Source organism: Rosa chinensis, chromosome 2 (genome assembly GCF_002994745.2).
Source record: "Rosa chinensis cultivar Old Blush chromosome 2, RchiOBHm-V2, whole genome shotgun sequence".
Taxonomy (NCBI): domain Eukaryota; kingdom Viridiplantae; phylum Streptophyta; class Magnoliopsida; order Rosales; family Rosaceae; genus Rosa; species Rosa chinensis.
In genome coordinates this window covers 20,116,822-20,135,020 of record NC_037089.1, presented here as the reverse complement: position 1 = coordinate 20,135,020, position 18,199 = coordinate 20,116,822, and the positions used below count along the sequence as shown (strand labels likewise).

General features: G+C 35.9%; 1 protein-coding gene and 1 long non-coding RNA gene across 2 annotated transcripts; both read right to left on the bottom strand.

Annotated features, from left to right (window-relative positions):
* Positions 1-1,313: 1,313 nt before the first annotated feature.
* On the bottom strand, positions 1,314-3,705 carry LOC112187229. The gene is made up of 3 exons (XR_002931022.2): positions 3,481-3,705; positions 2,344-2,898; positions 1,314-2,153 (listed from the first exon to the last, which is right to left on the bottom strand). It is a non-coding gene; the product is annotated as an uncharacterized LOC112187229 (long non-coding RNA).
* A 1,437-nt stretch (positions 3,706-5,142) lies between these two features.
* Positions 5,143-8,047, bottom strand: LOC112187227 (thioredoxin-like protein AAED1, chloroplastic). The gene is made up of 7 exons (XM_024325928.2): positions 7,666-8,047; positions 6,993-7,039; positions 6,786-6,900; positions 5,965-6,009; positions 5,812-5,871; positions 5,624-5,719; positions 5,143-5,514 (listed from the first exon to the last, which is right to left on the bottom strand). The coding sequence occupies exons 1-7, from the start codon at positions 7,942-7,944 to the stop codon at positions 5,395-5,397; spliced, it is 762 nt and encodes a 253-aa protein (XP_024181696.1). The 5' UTR covers positions 7,945-8,047; the 3' UTR covers positions 5,143-5,394.
* Between the last annotated feature and the right edge of the window lie 10,152 nt (positions 8,048-18,199).

Below are 18,199 nucleotides of genomic sequence, written 5' to 3'. Positions count from 1 at the left end.
GAAGATATGCTAGAGGCAAGAGTGCCTTACTTAAGTACAATAGGCGCATTATTGTACTTAGCTCAATGCACAAGACCGGACATCTCATTTGCAATGAACTTGTTAGCTAGATATAACTTTTCGCCAACGCGACACCATTGGATTTGTGTAAAAGATATCTTTCGGTACTTGAGATGTACAATTGATATGGGCTTGTTCTATCCCTACAGGGAGATGATGGGTTCGGACCCATCACACACCAGGAACGCCGCCAACACTGGCTTGTGTCCCCTCTCCCCATCCCAAAACAACGTTAGCATTTTGGAAGGTTTTGCTGATGCTGAGTACCTCTCTGACCCTCACAAAGGTCGTTCCCAAATGGGTTATGTGTTCACTATGGGTAAAGACCGTGATATCTTGGAGGTCTACAGAATAGACCATAGTCGTTATATCTTCGAACAATGCAGAGATTATTTCTCTTCATGAAGTGGTTCGTGAATGTATATGGATTGGATCCATAATTACGCATGTTCGAACAATTGTGGTTTGAAGTCTACCATAGATGAGCCTACAAGCATTTAGGATAATGCTACTTGCTTTGAACAAATGAAGCAGGACTACATCAAAAGCGACAACACCAAGCATAATCAGCAACAGTAGACTCTCCTCAAGATCAAAGTGAACTAGGTTCGATCTGAGGACAGTATGGCAGACTTGCTCACTAAGTCATTGCCTAAATTTCACTTTCAAGAAACATGTTGGTAGCATCGTTTGCGGAAGATATCCAAACTCCCATGACCATTGTCATCAGGGAGAGATGCAGACATTAGGGGGAGATGTCTACATGTATGGTCTCGAAACGTGAAGGGTGTATTGTGCTATTTTTCCCCTTCGACCGAGGTTATTTTTGTCCCACTGAGTTTTTGTTACTCGGCAAGGTTTTTAGCGAGGTAACGAAAGAAGCACCACGTTTGGACGACACACGCGTTTGGGCGACGCAAGGGGGAGTGTTCAAGTAAATCCCTGTTTGTGTGTCTGGCTCAAACCCTAGGTTACTTGACCTAATGGTAATATGGTTAAATTAGAAGGATCTAGATATTCATATTCAATGTATGATTACCTTTCCTGCTATGATTCGGATTTTATGCATTGTAATCCTCTATATAAAGGGCTCCTATTATCAATGAGAATACACAACAACTTTCTCTCAATTCCCGTTCTCTAAAACAATAATTAGAATTTAGTTATTAATTTTCTTGTCAACTTTTTTATGAAGTAACACTTCACTAATATATGTGCATGATGAAGGGCATAGATAGCATGAACAGAAAAAAGAATCGAAAATAGAGAACGAATTTTATTATTCCCTTTTCACTAGTTACAATCATCACATCATACCATACTATTCAACACAACAGCAAAATTCATGAAAAATCACTATACCCCAAACAAAATAAGTAGACATTCACAACTGATAAAGACCAACATACACCCAGCTGCGTCAGTTACAGGGAGAACTGAAGATTTTGGACGAGTACTCGTCCAAGGATGAAGCGGCAGGGCTGGAAGCTCCTCCTCTCGCACGAGTACTTGTCCTTCACTTGCTCCATCGCCCCCTTTAACTCATACAAATCCGGCCATACTCCTCTAGTCCTCTGCTTCAGTAGTCTCTCCTAGCTAGCCTCTTGTTTATTCTCAACATCCAAACAGTTCAAGCAGATCAAAATACTCATTGTCAAAAAAAAAAAGTAGATCAAAAGTTAAGATGCCTGCAAGACAGCCTCCTGCCTAGCTCAGTTTGAATGTATCATCCTCTGGATTCCGAGAAGTCAAATCTGTTTATCAGCGAGGGAAAATGAGATCGGTCAAAAGAATTGGGATTGCCTTGGAGGAGAAGGTGATGGCATCAGTCTGAAGAGCAGAGAAGTTCTCTGGCCATCTTGAAGAAGCCAGATAGGCTTTTTGAGAGGAAGCATGGATAGCATTTGCCTCGTGAATCATCATTATTTTGGTCTACTGACAACTCATGTTCCTCAAGAATAGAAGGAACTACGAAAGATATGCCTATGCTGTTGAAGACTTGCAACTTCTAGACAATGCAAAAGGTTTCACAAATTCTTCCGAATTCTTGTGCTCACATCTTTTTCTTAAATTGTCATCACATCCATGTCAATCTGTTCATGAAAAAATAAATTAAACGTAATCAACAGAAGATACAATATGAATTGATAATGAATAGTAGTATAGTACACAATTATTATCTTGCATTAACAGGCCATTAAATGCTGAAGCGTCCTAGCTAATTAATTAGATCGCGTACTAAGGAGAGTTTTTCAAGTAAACGAATTGAATTCTCGGTCATACCTCGACTTAAATCAAAATGATTCACGGGGAAGATGCTCGCCAAGTTTCATTATTCTCAAAAAGTCAATCTAATTTCTTCAAGATGGCTAACGAACTTTTTAAGCTTATTAGACTGCCTACGCCATCTTCTCGATCCAGAAGGAAATGATCCTTTCTTCTGTTCATCCCTGCCTTGTGTACACTCTGTAACAAACAGGTTTGGCCATTTTCGGAAGCCAGATGCTCACATGAGGCTGATTGAGAGCCTGTTCTGAATGATCTTAAAATAGTACTCAGATATGCTTGAAAAGTTGAAGGAACTGAGGACAATGGGAGTAGAGAAACTCAGCAGACGAGAGGACGCTGTAATTGCTTTAGTGAAGCACCTATTATCCTCCACTTCGCACATGCGCTGTAAGTACAGGTTAGAGAGAGAGATGGTGTCAGTGAAGGACAAGTTCTCCTGTAAGACAAGGAGCTTCGAGCTCAGTCTCCTTCATCCTCAGACGAGTACTCGGGCAAATCGTCTGATCTCTCTGGAACTGATCCAGCTTGGGGGCACTTCTTCTATTGGCCCTAATATGCATTAACCATAAGTGAGCAAACTGAACGAATTGAACAACACAGAGACATTTCTACACATAAAACTTTTTTTTTTTTTTGACTTTGTCAAGGGAATCCAAAGGCTTCCTAGGCCCAAGATAAACCCCTTCGGCGCATGTGAAATGCTCCAACTGTGCATTGCAGCACAGTGCCTGACCACTTTGACAGATTCAGGATTCTACACATAAAACTTGGCCAAAACCAACCCAAGTCACAAACACAAAAATAATGGGGAAGTTTTCTACTTATGCTTCAGAAAATAACGGAACAACAATGAATTTACCGTTCCTTTATCACACCTTTTGTGCTCTTTTGGTACAATAAAATTTTGGAAAAGGAGCTCATAATACAAATTACAATACCTTGTTTGCATGTTCTGTTTTCTCTTTTGTTATATTCGTTGCTGAATTCAATTTATTTTTGCGTAATTTGCCTGTGCAATTGGGTCCTTTCCTTTGGGATGAAATTTGTATTGAAATACAATTGGATGCAAGGCATGCATGCACAACAACAAGAATATATATATTATGTATAATAAGCAGAAGAGGTCCATACCATAACTCAGAGATGAAACGATGGGTCAATGGCGTTGTGGTCTGTATAGAAGACCATGAGGAATTATCATCACGTAGGTGGGGATTGTTTATAAAGCTGTAGGAGATCTAGACTAAAGCTAAGAGGGTTTTGTAGCAGCAGTTATAGAGATATGATGAGGCCTGAGGGCTCCAAGATTTTGAGACGCCTCCTCACCTTCTCGGGAGGAGGCGTCTCACTGCTGATTCTAGCTGTTTTGTTTGGTGTGTTTAGGTTGATGAAAGGAGTGCCATTATATCGGAAGTGAAATGATATAGGCACCTCCACAATTATTCCCAACACTCCTCCATGGCATTTCACATTTGTATGCTTTTGGAAATGCTATTACCAACTTCCTTTTTAGTTGTAACCAAAAAGAAAAGCTAATTCCTTTTTAGGTTTATCATCTTTTAGGATTTCCGATCATACTCGTTAAAATATAACATATCGATGAATAAATGTAACTTGTAAAATTAACTTAGAATATGCATTAATCTTAAAAGAGATCTTTAGATTACCATGCGGAACGTCTACTATTCAAAAATAAGCTATCGCTATCAATTACCCTACCGTAAACCCACATGCAAGATCCCTAATCACTAAACAAAGTCCCTTTATTGTTTTGTTCATTAAATATTTTGAAATGATGTTTAGTCTAAAATTAGGTAAACGCTTGAACTCGATAGTTAAACGCTAAATTTAAAATAATGTTCATTTACTCCTGTATGTACATCCACATGAACTTTGCAAAGGTGATTACAATTTACTTCACTTATAATATTTATTCGTGATCCTTTATTTTTTCGAAGGTTAAATTGCAGAGATTAAATTTTTAATCTATGCTAATCATAACTCGTTTTCCCACCTTTCTCAGCTTTTTACATTCGGTCTTAACAACAAGTCTTTAGTAAGACTGATAGCTTACTACTAATAGGAAAAAACAATATGTTACAAGGGTGTGTCAATGAAGTAACGCATTGATATAAAAATGTAGACCGGTTTCATATTCTGGTTGACTAGCATTTGTAATGAAAGGCTAGCGTATCCACTATTTGCTAGCTACTAGTCTACCAGTACTACGTTGAGTTGGTACATTGTATTGATGCATTGATGTACTAAAGAATTGATTTTATTAAAACAAAAACAGATAGCATTTTTGAAATACAATCTCTTTTGGAGTTTTGTAAGTAATCTTGAATAAATCCAGTTTTGGAAAGTCGTCTTTATTAAAATCGTTAATTTGGTAAACAATATTCTCCTGTTTGGTAAGCAATCATGAATGCAATCCTTCGTTTTTGATACATAATATTCCTTTCGTTGGTAAGCAATAATTCTCCAACTCAGACTCCCTAACTTTTACATTTCATGATGATTTCCCCCATCTTCTTCATATTTTATCTCATTTTCTCCACTTCCTATGTTGGTGTGCAAGACTTTTCTGTAGCAGACCACACAGAGTCTACTACTCGTGCAAAACCCCTGCATGTGTTGCATGATTTCGTGAACTCGACTTCTCTGGCCTAGAAGTCGCTGGTAACACCTCAAACATTTTCTTCAATTTGGTCATCATCGTTGAATGATAAACTTCAATAAGGACGTACCTTAGGGAAGGAAAAACACAATAGTACACTACTAGGAAAAAAATCGGTAAATTCAGCTATATACTTCTATTATTTGCTCAAATGTACAAATCATCCTGGCACTAATATACTCCATTTCGTATGAAGAATTTTCTCTTTCAAGCTTGCCAATGCAAATAAATAAACATGCTGTATATACATTCAAACATACAATGAAGATCAGCTATACATATAGGTTTTCTTACTACAATAATGAAAGGTTGGGTCAAATTTCAATATCAAACCCCTGAAAAATCTATAGATCGATGATACAGTTTCAAGAGACAGGAACTTTGCAACAAACATCAAAGATATCATCTAATGGGGCATGATCACCTGTCCCTTCGTCTTTCCGAGCATACAATAACTGCTTCCCTTTGAAGACGAACATCCCACCCTGACAAGAGATTATTTCAGAAAAGTTGAATTTTAGCTAAATCCATGACCAGGATGTATGTACATCTAATCCAACTCCTCAAATACTGGAGAGATATGAACGATCAAACCTGTTGTAACACACTATTTATATCATCTGGAGTGGCTTTAATCGTATAGTTCTTTAAAGCTTTCTGCAGGGCCTCAATTCTTGAGAACACCTTTGCCTGTCATATCAAAATTTCACAAAGAGGCATGAAAACACCATTAATAGAAATAGAAATTCTAAGATGAAGCAGAGAGCAGGATAAGAGTTTACACTAGCTGGATTGAAGAATGTTCGACCCAATCCAAAGTATAAGCCCAAAACATCATATGCCTGTCATAGAAATGTGAAGTTAGAGTTGCAATCACCACTCACCAGAATAGAATACTCATGAATTGGATACAAATAGGTAGCACATATTAGTACCTTACGATCAGGATCGGCATAAAGGGAATCCATGGGAAATGGTAACTGGATTGACAACATCACAGGGAATAGAATAAGAGCTCCAGAAATCAATAAGTCCATGGTATTAGGATACAAATATATAACTAGGAAATTGCAAAAACAACTTTGGACATTGAAAAGTATTTTACAAGATTTCTATAATTCAAAGGTTATGAAGTCTTCGACCTACTTTATTTAAAAGAGAAAGAACAGCATGATCCCATATTTTGCTAAAATCCAGCCCAAATTTCTCAGAAAGGAAATGTCATTAGATACTCAAGTCAAACCCCAGTACTTGAATGGCCCATGGGACTCATAGTACCTAGTACTTAAAAAGACTTGTCCGGCAACTTTGCTATTAGTAACTGGAAATGTCTTCCTGCAGTTAGAAAGCATATAACCAAGTAGCATCAACCATTATCATGTCAAATGACAGCTTATTTCGGATGTTTGAAATGAGACTTCACAAAATTATTCTCTGTCCAAAGACTAATATTTTGAGCCTTTGAAACAGATGAAGAAAAGTAAAGTGATCAATTCAATCTCATCAACAGAACTATTTCTCAGATAAACAAGTCATATGACATGACAGTGCCTGGCCATATGTGATTGCATACATTGTGACCAAGATTGTCGAGGAAACAATGCATGGGGTCATCATCGTTGTACTAGACTGTCATGCTAAGTCTCCTACCCTCCACAACCAAATTCTATATAGATATATGCACCTAAAAGATTATAGGAATATACTTTAGAAATGCAACTTCAGAAATATTATACGAAAAGGAAAGTAAAAATACCCGTTCTGCAAGGATGCGAGCTTTATCAGGAGTGCCAACACCGACCGCGATTAGTTTCACACCAGCTGAGTCAAATCTAGCTTTTGATTCTTTTAGAGCTGAAGCAAGTTCCCAACTAAAAGAAAGCACAAGAAGAAACTAATCGTAACAATCTCCACAAACTCATACAAAACTCATCCAACGTTACTAGCTAAGGAGATACTTTACCAGCAAACGCATCCAAAGTGCCTCAATAGCGCAACAACAACTATCCCCTTTAACAAAACCATTTCACAAAAAATGCACCGATCAAGTCAAGCAAATATACAATTTCTCATTACTATGGCACACATTATAGTTTATACCATCAGAACTGCACTGCTTATCAAATCATACAACTTCCATTATCTTTCTTTGCTAAATAGAAATGCAAAGGTTCTCCATAATAATATCATAGTATATGATCATTCATACCCGACATACATATGAAATCTATGCCCCCTTATCAAAATCAGAATCCTGATAATCTCTATATAACTGAAGACCATAAACTAAAACTGATCTATGGAAATTGACAGATGGTGGTTATAGATTACCCCTTCCGACTCTTTTCTTCACTTCGTTACCTCAAGCTTAAGAAATTATCAATTTTTAACAAATTGAGGATTGTTCAGTTTCATTCTCCCTCAAATTTAAAATGCATCTGGTAATTTCATTAAGTTAGAGCAAAATGAAACAATTAATAAAATTAAAGCCTAGAGCTTTGAGCTTTCTAACACAAAGTTGATGATTACTGGCAACAAGTTTACTCCACAAGAATCAAAATTGCAGAGAATGGAAATTAACCATAAATTTATAGAAGAAAAAAAAAAGTAAATCGTAGAATTTTACAGTGATAGACCTCGTTTTGATCCAATAGATCGTTGAACCGGACGGGATCACCAGCAGCGGTGAAGATACCAACTTCACCGAGGACCTCACCGATGCTGGGGCTGAAATCCAAAGCAGAGGATGTGGTGGCTCTGGAAAGGCCAAGTCGTCTAGCACTAAACCGTGCTGTTGGTGGTGAGGAGTGAGGAGTGGATGGTGAGAGTGAGAAAGATTGGGAAGATGGATGAGAAGGAAGAGAAAGGTTAAGAGGGGATTTCAGGGTTAGGGTTTGTGTGGAGATTAGGGCCATGGCTTTGAGACCCTTAGAAGAAGCTGAGAGATTTGACAACTGGAGAGTATCAACTACCAAGGTGCAACCGCTTTTTTGTGTGGCGGGAAGATTTTCTGGTTAATTATAAGATCAAGAGATTTTTATGTTTGCTTTAGAGCGACTTCGCTACAAAAAGCATGTCTTCGTAGCTAAAAGCGATTGCTCATCATCTTCATAAAACTATATTTTAAAACTAACTAAATGTTTTCAATTTCGTTTTTTTTTTTATATATATATTACCTATACTAAACAGTAACGTTCATATTGGTTTTGTTGTTTTATTACGACTATGCCATTCAACTTTCAATACTGAACAGTAATATGTGTGTTATTTTACTTTTTTGCTTCTCCTTCAAAATCCATCACCCACTACAAATATATGCACATAATTTCGGCCGTAATTCATAACTCACACACCATTTGAAATGGTGTGTTGGCAATTTCTAGTATTTTTTAAACCCCCACCCTAAATGTCACTCATTACAATTGACAGCGAGAATTGAATTCATGATTTTTTTGCAAGCTAACCAACAAACCACGACTCACTGACTCTATTTTATTAAAATAGTTAAGAGCATTTTTGTAACAAAAAAGAGTAAAACCCACCACTAGGGTCAAAACTTTTCTTCACCGGACAAAATGATACCCAACTTTCAAAAGTGATCAAAATGATACCTAAATTTTTAAAAGTGATCAAAATGATACCTAAATTTTTAAAAACAAATCAACTTGATACCCAACTTTCAAAAGTGATCAAAATGATACCTAAAGTTTTAAAAACAAATTAATTTGATACCTCAGTTTATTTTTTAGGGCTAAATACTAGTTACTACTCTGTGGTTTAAGTCCAAAATCAATTCAGTCTCTGGACTTCTAATTTCAATAAAAACACCCCTGTATTTTCAATTTTGATCTAATAGGTCCAATTCATTAATATTCTGTTATGAGTTCAAGTTATAGTTGGATTACTTGTTGAAAAACTATTTATTTAATAGATTTCTAATAGTAGGACTCACTCCAAAATTGACTATGCAGGCCACCTCAACACCACATCATAAAACATAGGCCATATATGAGCCACGTCAATAAGTTAAATGACTCAATTGTCTGAAGACTAACAAATTGAACCTATTAGTTCAAAATTGAAAGTGCAGGGGTGTTCTTGATGAAATTAGAAGTTTAGAGATTGAATTGATTTTGGACCCAAACTACGTAGTAGTCAGTATTTAGCCCTTTTTTTTTAACTTCTTTGTTAAATCAAATGCAAAATCAAGCACAAAAATTGAAGTGATTTGTGGTCAGAGGGCCATCAATCATCTATAACCCAATCTTCTTCTTCTATAGAATTAAAAAAATATATCTTCCATTCAATTTCAATTCTACCATCAATCGTAAAAACAAATAAAGTCCGGATGTTTCCCAACTTCTAAAGAAACAAAGAAAAATGGGAAGAGAGAGAGAGGCAGAGATAGAAGAAGAAGAAGAGAATTAACAAAGTAAAATAAAAAATAATTGAAAAATAGTTTTTTGTGTAAAATATTATTATAACCTCATAAAATACTGCACCACACGTGATCAATTTTAACAAAAAGTTACAAAAAATTAAACTGAGGTATCAAATTGATTTGTTTTTAAAACTTTAGGTATCATTTTGATCACTTTTGAAAGTTGGGTATCAAGTTGATTTGTTTTTAAAAATTTAGGTATCATTTTGATCACTTTTAAAAATTTAGGTATCATTTTGATCACTTTTGAAAGTTGAGTATCATTTTGTCCGGTGAAGAAAAGTTTTGACCCTATTGGTGGGTTTTACTCAACAAAAAAAGAAAGAAAGTATTTTCCTCGTTCTTTATATGTAAGAGTTATACGGTTAAAAATTAAAATAAAAAGTCATCTAGAAATATCACTTTGTCATATGCTTAGGAAATACTGATATTCTCCAATATCATTTGGTCTAGTCGCATAGTCTTCCCTTTGTAAGTAAGAGGTTATGAGTTTGACTCATGAAAGACTAGTTGTAGCATTTGAGTTGTTTATCTGATCAAAAAAGGAAATACTGATATTGTTCTTTTTTTTTTTTTTTTTGAAAGAAGGGCTGGTGCAGCTGCCCTCAAGCCTTGATTAAAATGAAACTGTTGAATACAAGGGGGGACATTGAGCCTAAACCCCTGAATACAATAAGCAACTAGAGTATGTCCCGAAATCATATCAGGAATCTCGACACAATACTTGTATTCTAACAAGCACCAACTAGCAAAGAGCGCTCTATTGGCTGCTCTATTTGCTTTGAAATAGCAGTGACATAACGGAAAGATAACTCGATATGTAACACGATTACAACGTAGCATAATTGCCAGCTTTAGCACAGCTTTCCTACTATGTTGCCGCCAGATGATAAATACTGATATTGTTCAGAAAAAGGAAATATTGACATTGTTTGTACCCACTTAAGCTACTCAGATGCAAATGTTAAGGGATTTATATCAAAATGTCTCAATACTATTACGAGTAATCCAACCACTTATATTCTTTATATCATTGTGTCTCATTTCTAATGCGAGTTGTTTCCTCTATACATCATTGGCTTGTATCAAGCCACATAAGTCCAATCTTGGTGAGAAACAAGTTCTCTCAGCAACCATCATTCTCTTGAGTCATATAATGCTCTCTTGCAACTCCACATTCGATCAGAATTTTACTTGAGTGCGTGCTCGATCCACTTTTCGATCAAGATTTCCTTGAATTTCCAACCCGACTCCACCTTGCTAGTAATTTTCATACATGCTTCGAGTCACTACTTCATCTATCAAGTCACTTCGGTCAGGATGTTCTTTGAGTGCACAACCTAACTTTACCTTGACATGAATTTTATTCAAGCTGACAACACTCGTTGCACATTTGAGTTGTCACTTTGACCGTCCCCCTCACTCCACCTTAAATGATCTATCTCGATCGAACCTTCGACTATGATAGCAATTGTTGAGCAACAAAATATGTGTCGCTCTGTCTTAAACTAGACATAGTACCAACATTGTCTCCACTTTAGCCACTCAGTGGCAAATGAGGAAGAAGTTTTATCTCAAAAGAGTAAAGACCTTAGAACTGTTGGGAGTATTAGTTCAACTACTTATATTCTTTATATTATTGTGTCTTCTTTTTGATGTGAGACTTTCCCTCTGCACGCGTTTGGCTTGTATAAAGCCACACAACCCCAAAATTTCTTGGCTTTGATCTCTTAGGAGCAACAAAATATCATAACCCATCCTTGCTTATATTTCTTTTTTTCTCTCTCATTAATAAATTGAGGGGGAGGACATTATTATTGTCTTCAAAGTAGCAATCATTTCTCATTCAAGATAAGGTAAATAATATATAAAAAAACTAATATTTAAAACGGTGTTTATAAAATGATTATTGTTTAAACGGTTAGGAGCAAAGGAACACAAGAACCTCGAGGACATGAGCCCTTATAAATTTTGTCTAAAACTATTTTTTTTTTTTTAGAGAAAGGGATAATTTCATTCATTTATCCATGGCCAGAAGACACGTACATCATATGTTGTCTCATACCAAAAGAACTACATGGTCTAAGCTACCAAACACATGACAGGTAACCCTCACTGTTGAACAAAATAAGCACACTTTTAACCTAGCCAATGAAGGCAAATCCAACACTACCTAAATCCTTGCTAGAGTAACTCTAATCGCCTAAGACCTCAATTGGTAAACAATTAGAGCAACTAAACTTAAATAGCAACAGACTTGAAGCTTCAACTGCTAGGTACCGAATAAAGGAAGCTTAGATATTACCTTTGCCCTTCTCTATAGGGCTACTCTCTTGACCAGTTTCAATAGAAGGGTAAGTAAGACGCAGATGGGTCCTACCCACCATCTTCCGAGGACGAGGAAGCTTAGAGATTACCTTTGCCCTTCTCTATAGGGCTACTCTCTTGACCAGTTTCAATATAAGGGTAAGTAAGACGCAGAGGGGTCCTACCCACCATCTTCTGAGGACGAGGATTCTTATTCTTGCTCCCCAGAGGCCTGCCAACCTTCTTCTTCAGGATGCCTTGCTCACTCTCTTTGTCAGTTTCCACCAAACCCAAAGCATCTACTTGAAGAGTAAGAAGCTTACCCCTCAGGATAGTTTTAAACTTCTTCGGGGAAGGGGTACAGCCTCCATTCCTGCTTCTCTTCATGTAAACCTTAGGTTCCACCTGCACATCTTTAGTAGGAGGAATGGATTTCAGAACACCCTCCATGGAGGCCGATCCCAAGACCACCACCTCATTCATATTCGTCTTTGGCTGTAATATCTCCTCCTCTGCCATAGTTTGCACAGTACCAGCAGAAGAATCTAACCCAGAAACTGATCCTTCCTTTCTTCTAATGACATGCTTCTTTTTCTTTATTAAAGCAAGAGAAGAGACAGGTAACTCACGACTAGCTTGGGCCGAGAAGGAGAAAGAACCATCAGTAGTACAGGGGCCGCCGAAGTGCAATACCCTAGGAGTAGAGATTGCCGCATTATGGTCCTCACACTTGGCCCCAGAATGAGTAATCAAGCTTGTTCAAATTGAAATTTCAACAAAGGCTCATTTCCTGTCGCCAAGAAAATCCTGCGTTCAAGGAGAATGGTTTGGAGATATCATGCAAAAAGAATATGCGAATAATTCCTTTCTGGAATTCTTTCTTGTCATAATTCATAAAACCTCCCAGAAGGTTCCCAATGAGAGTAAAATTATCAGGTTCCTCATACAGCGGCGGAATGCCCGAAACCCTAACCCAGATACGAACATGTTTCATCGAAACCTTAGCAATAGGTAGGACTCCATCATACTCCTTCAGGCAGACCGGAGCCCGATCAAAACACTAAACTCCTCCTTTAAGAACCTTATTCCGGTCTTGGATTGATTCAAAAGAGAACAAGAAAAGATTATCCTCCCTTTCCTGGACTCTAAAGTCCCTTTCCACCATCCATGTTTGGAGGAAGTGAGATTTGAAGGCAACAGAGTCTACAGGTTTGCGAGTAAGAGGTTTTCCAAGGAGAAAAGATTGGGAGGATTTGCGCACAGGGCCTCCACCCATCTTTCCAATGTCCGGTGCTTTACCACCCTCAGCAAGAGCCAAGGAGGCAGCAAAGCTAGCAGTGACAGCATCAATGGTAGCCATGGATGAGGAAGAAAGGTAATAGATCTAATCTGGTATGGGAAAGCGGCAAAGTTGTCGTGCTAGGGTTTTGGGGGAGGAAAACTAGGATGAGAGAAAATCTGCTAGGTTTTTTTTTTTTTTTTTTTTTTTTTTTTAACTTTGGGTTGTCTAAAACTATTTTTTATGCATTAAGAGGATAAACAAAACCAAAAATTTTACATTTTATAGAAAGTAAAATTCTAAAATCACTTCTAGAGCACTTAACTTTATAAAACCCCCTCTTTCTTCATTTCTTTCCGACTCTCATAACAGCATGTCTTTGAAATATTTCTTTTTCTTTCGGTGTCTCTCCCTCTTTCATTCGCAAAGTTATGACTCTCATACCAGCATCTCGTTGAAATATTTATTGTTCTTTCGGTGTCTCCAAAATCACTTTTAAAGTGCTTAACTTTATAAAAACCCTCTCTTTCTTCGTTTCTCTCCGACTCTCATACCAGCATCTCTTTGAAATATCCTTTCGGTGTCTCCAAAATCACTTTTAAAGCGCTTAAATTATAAAAACCCATCTCTTTCTTCATTTCTCTCCGATTCTCATACCAGCATCTCTTTATATTTCTTTTCTTTTCGGTGTCTCTGCCTCTTTGATTCCCAGAGTTATGACTCTTTCTCAAACTTTTCTTATTTCTCGGTTGCATTAATATACTCACTTTTAGTTTGAGTTTAGAGGTAAACGTAATTTGAACTCCAATTTCAACTGCAAATTAGATCAAATAATGCATTGATTATTAATGAATATAAAAGTTAATTTTTGTTTCTTCAAAGAAAAAAATTTAATTTTTGTTTCTTCAAATAATGCAAATTAAATTTTATGTTTGAATATATATATATATATATATGTGAGCTATTTTTCCCTTTATAACATCTTATTTTTCCCTTTATATATGGTAATATGGTCTTTGCTGATCGAAATAGTTCATTTTTGGGTTAAGAAATAGATGTTAAACAAAATCAATTATAGTGTTTTTTATATTGATTTGATGATACTTTATTTATTTATTTATTATTAACACATAACAATTGAGAAAACACAACAACTAATTGTTCATGAGTTGATCTCAGGATCTTCTACAAAAGAGAGACTTACGCCACTGAACCAAACGGTACTTAATTGATTTAATGATAGTTAGATAACTACCTCTTTTTTATTTGGTTGATGTTTTTGTTCTTTTTCTTGTTGTTGCAGTGATAATGCTTTGAAGGAAGACCTAAAAGATGGATGGTTTCGATTATAGAACCACACTATAAAATAAAGATAAAAGGAAGCGAAAATAGAAAATGTAAGGTAATTTCTTTACTTATATGTGATCTTTAAGTAGGCATGTATTACTATATTAGTAATAATATCCATCTATAAAATAATTTCTATTTTAAATTTTGGTTGGTTAATCATTTGATTTAAGAATCCTGATTGATTATATTCAGTGAAGTTCATGACACCACGGTTAACAAGCAATAACTAAATATTTTTAGTCTTATCTACAATTTTAGATGAGTTCCAAGTTCAATCCTCTTTTCCTAAAATATCTTCTTGTTTGTCTTGGAGAGAAAACTGAGTGGCTTTTATAAAAGAAGGATAAAAATTAGATAGAACTCAAAATAATGTATTATAAGAAAAACCAAACACTCTTTTTCTACATTGTTAATATCGTCCACTAGTCGGAAAATTTAAAAAGGAGACATTTTCAACCTTACTATTCATAAATAGGGCATTGAGAGTTTGAGACCCAGTCCAAGTCAAAACCCTAACATTTCTATTAGTGAACACATTCCTTGTGCCTTGAGCCCTTGATAATTAGGAGGAAGACTAGCTAGCTAGCCTCCTTGAGTTAATTCTAAATCTAGCACTGTGCATATGATTCAATTTAGTAATGGCAGATCAACCATATTCTAGTAAAATTCATATTAGGATTGCAGGACCACTCAATTATGCAATTACGTAGAGAAAACCCATTGTTTAGACCTAGCTAGGCCACATGCTTGAAATTATGATCCATCAAACACCTACTAATCTACAGAACAGCTTTAGGACAAATTGACTATGGACTTGGAAACCAAAACATAGATATATCCCTAAACGTATAGCTACATTAATGCTACATGTATCTGTCTATCTATTCATCTAAGTAATCACTTTATACAAGTCCCCTACATCCCTCTATATGCTTAGCTGAGCCTCCCAAATTGAATTATTTCACCTACTTGGCTTTAATATAAAACCGATCTAGCTAGACGTTTCCATTGTCTGTACGTGTCTAATTAATCCGGGTTTCGATTTGTTAATTTCGCATTGAAGATGCTAACCACGAAGTTTGGTTCTATTATGTTGCATGCACACCATCTGTACTCCAAAACTGAAATGCCAGAAGCAAGAAATAACGTAGCTTTAATTTGGTTTGTTTTATCGGGCATGAAACTCGCAAAGGCTATTTGTCTTTTGGTGAGTTCATAGTGAAAATCACTAGCTAGCTAATACAAACGCTAATGAAGTAGATGCCAAAACCAGGGCATGCTTTGGGCATTTGCGGGGTTTCGGTTTGGCTTCGTTTCCAGTGAGTGGGTATAACGCAAACATAACAGTGTCTTACGAGTTAGTGAGGATGACCTCATGAATTGCATGCAGTTTCCTACCTCGAAGCATTTTCTTGCATTTGGATAGAAACTCCAAACTCCAAAGGGGCTTGACTTGGACAAGAGAATATGACCAAAAACCGAACTCGGGATTCAAACTTATATCCATGAATAGCTCACTATCGTGGGATATAGCCATTTAAGATTAAGGTTAAAGGATATCTAAATATTGTAAGAGGGTTGTTGATCATAGTGTACGTTCACAAAGATGTGGATGAGTAGTTATTCAATCTTATTTAACTTAATAGTTTATAGTTCATATATATTACTTGGTGAGCTTCGTACTTAAAAAAATAATCATTTAATTTGAAGGTAGGTGTAAATGCCGTTAATGAGTTGGGATTTGTTGATTAGCCTTAAACGCTCGTTGAAATAGTTTATAGCTATTCACATGTATTAATCAGTAAGTCGGAAGTTACTTGTCAAGTTCACACTATTAAACTCATTTTACTTAAACAACTTGTAGTCATTCACATATATATGGACAACGATCCGAGTTAACAATTGTTACAACAAAACAAACTAGCCAAGTGAGTGCCATGGGTTTTTGGAAGCACATGTAATTACTTCTTGAGAAAAAGCCGCAATGAACTCAACAAGTTAGGATAGACATTAAAAAGATGGCAAAGGGGATGAGTTTGAAGAAGGATTAGGATTTGGTTGAGAGGTCACGTGGTAAACATGTCTTCTACGTGCGGCCACACGCCACCCTCCGTGGCAGATAGTTCCCAACGTGAAGTGTTAAACCGCTAGCGGACTATTTTGTGAATACCCCATAATGCCCTCGATCGGATGCGTTGCACAAAACGACGGGAAGCACGACGTCATACATGGGTTCCAACAATTATTTTGAAGTGACATGAATGCCCTTCTAGAATTTTCAGTTTGAAATATTTAACAACTAGTATTTCTCCATACAAAAACTCACAGTAAAAATAGATGTGAAAAAAAAAAAGATGGAAAAGGGTTTTTAACTAAAGTGAAAAAAAGAAGAAGGAGAAAAAAAAAAGAATGTTGTGATATTTAGGTATTCATGATTGAGATTTTGTAATAAAGAGAGAGATTTGGAGAGAGAGTGAGTCCCTATCATAGAGATTTGTTCTTGCAACATTGAATAGTGAAATGGAAGAAAGCTACTTTTACAAATACTTAGAACTGATTTGTCATTTCAGTTAAGAACTTAAGATTTGCATGATAATGAAGAGAAACTTTTTGGTTACAGTTGATTTTTAGGTAATGCGAATCACAAGATAACATTTTCCTCTTTCTTCCCAACTTAAACTTTCAATCAAAACTCTTTCCATTTTATTTTGAACAAGAGCTTGTTCTTTTACTCATAGTAATTAGTACATGAAATTAGTACCTACTGACTATAGTTTTGTCTATTCAATATGTAGAGTTGAATGCGTAATGGTGTCTATTTATAGTGACAGATTTTTAATTATATTCAACTTTAACCTAATATGACGTCATTGTTTTAAGTATGCAGTCATATTTATGTGCATTTGTTGAACTATAAGTATTGTAATCTTACTTAGCTATTTGGGTGGGAATTTCTTTAAATGGTACACCAAAGTATTTAAACGTAAACATGTGTCGATTTGCTTGCCACAATGTTGTAAAATACAATGACTGATCTAAGCCTATAGTATGCTCACATGAAACGATAATTAAACATCGGTAGATATGCGTACCAATTGCCACAATTTGGTAAGATAGGATGTTGGCCGGATAACCTCAATTAGCAACAAAAACATATTGAGGACGATTAAACAATAACAGGCTACCAAGTGGAGCAACACTCTTATTTATATTATCGTTCAGAGATATATGTATGCGCATGTTGAAATCTAACATACTTACCACATAATCTTATCTAACCATTCTATTAAATATATCTTTATATGGTAAAACACTTTAGGTATGAACGTGTATCGGTCATCATATTATGGTAAACATTCAATATTTGACAAGCATAATTGATAATTAAAATAATTAAAATCATGTTTACAAGTTCATAACAACAAAACACCACGTGTAGATGCATTGAACATTGCATACATAGGTGAAATTCTAACATACCTACCACGATTTTGCTTAATTGTAAATTTAATATATCTTTATATGGTATAACAAACTTTTCAGGTAGAATCGTGTATCATTTATCACAATGTGGTTAGGCACAGTGTTTGATAGCCAAATTTCACAATAAAAATCACAACCGGGTTTGGCCGGCCATGCGCCAAATAATTTTTTTCCATTTAGGTCAATATTTTTTTTTCTCTGTTTTTTTTTTAAGTGTAATGGTGCTTAATAATAGGGTTAAGTAGATTTGTAAAACAAAAGATAACAATTTTAGTGAAACTTGCGTACAACTATGTTTTAAACCATATTC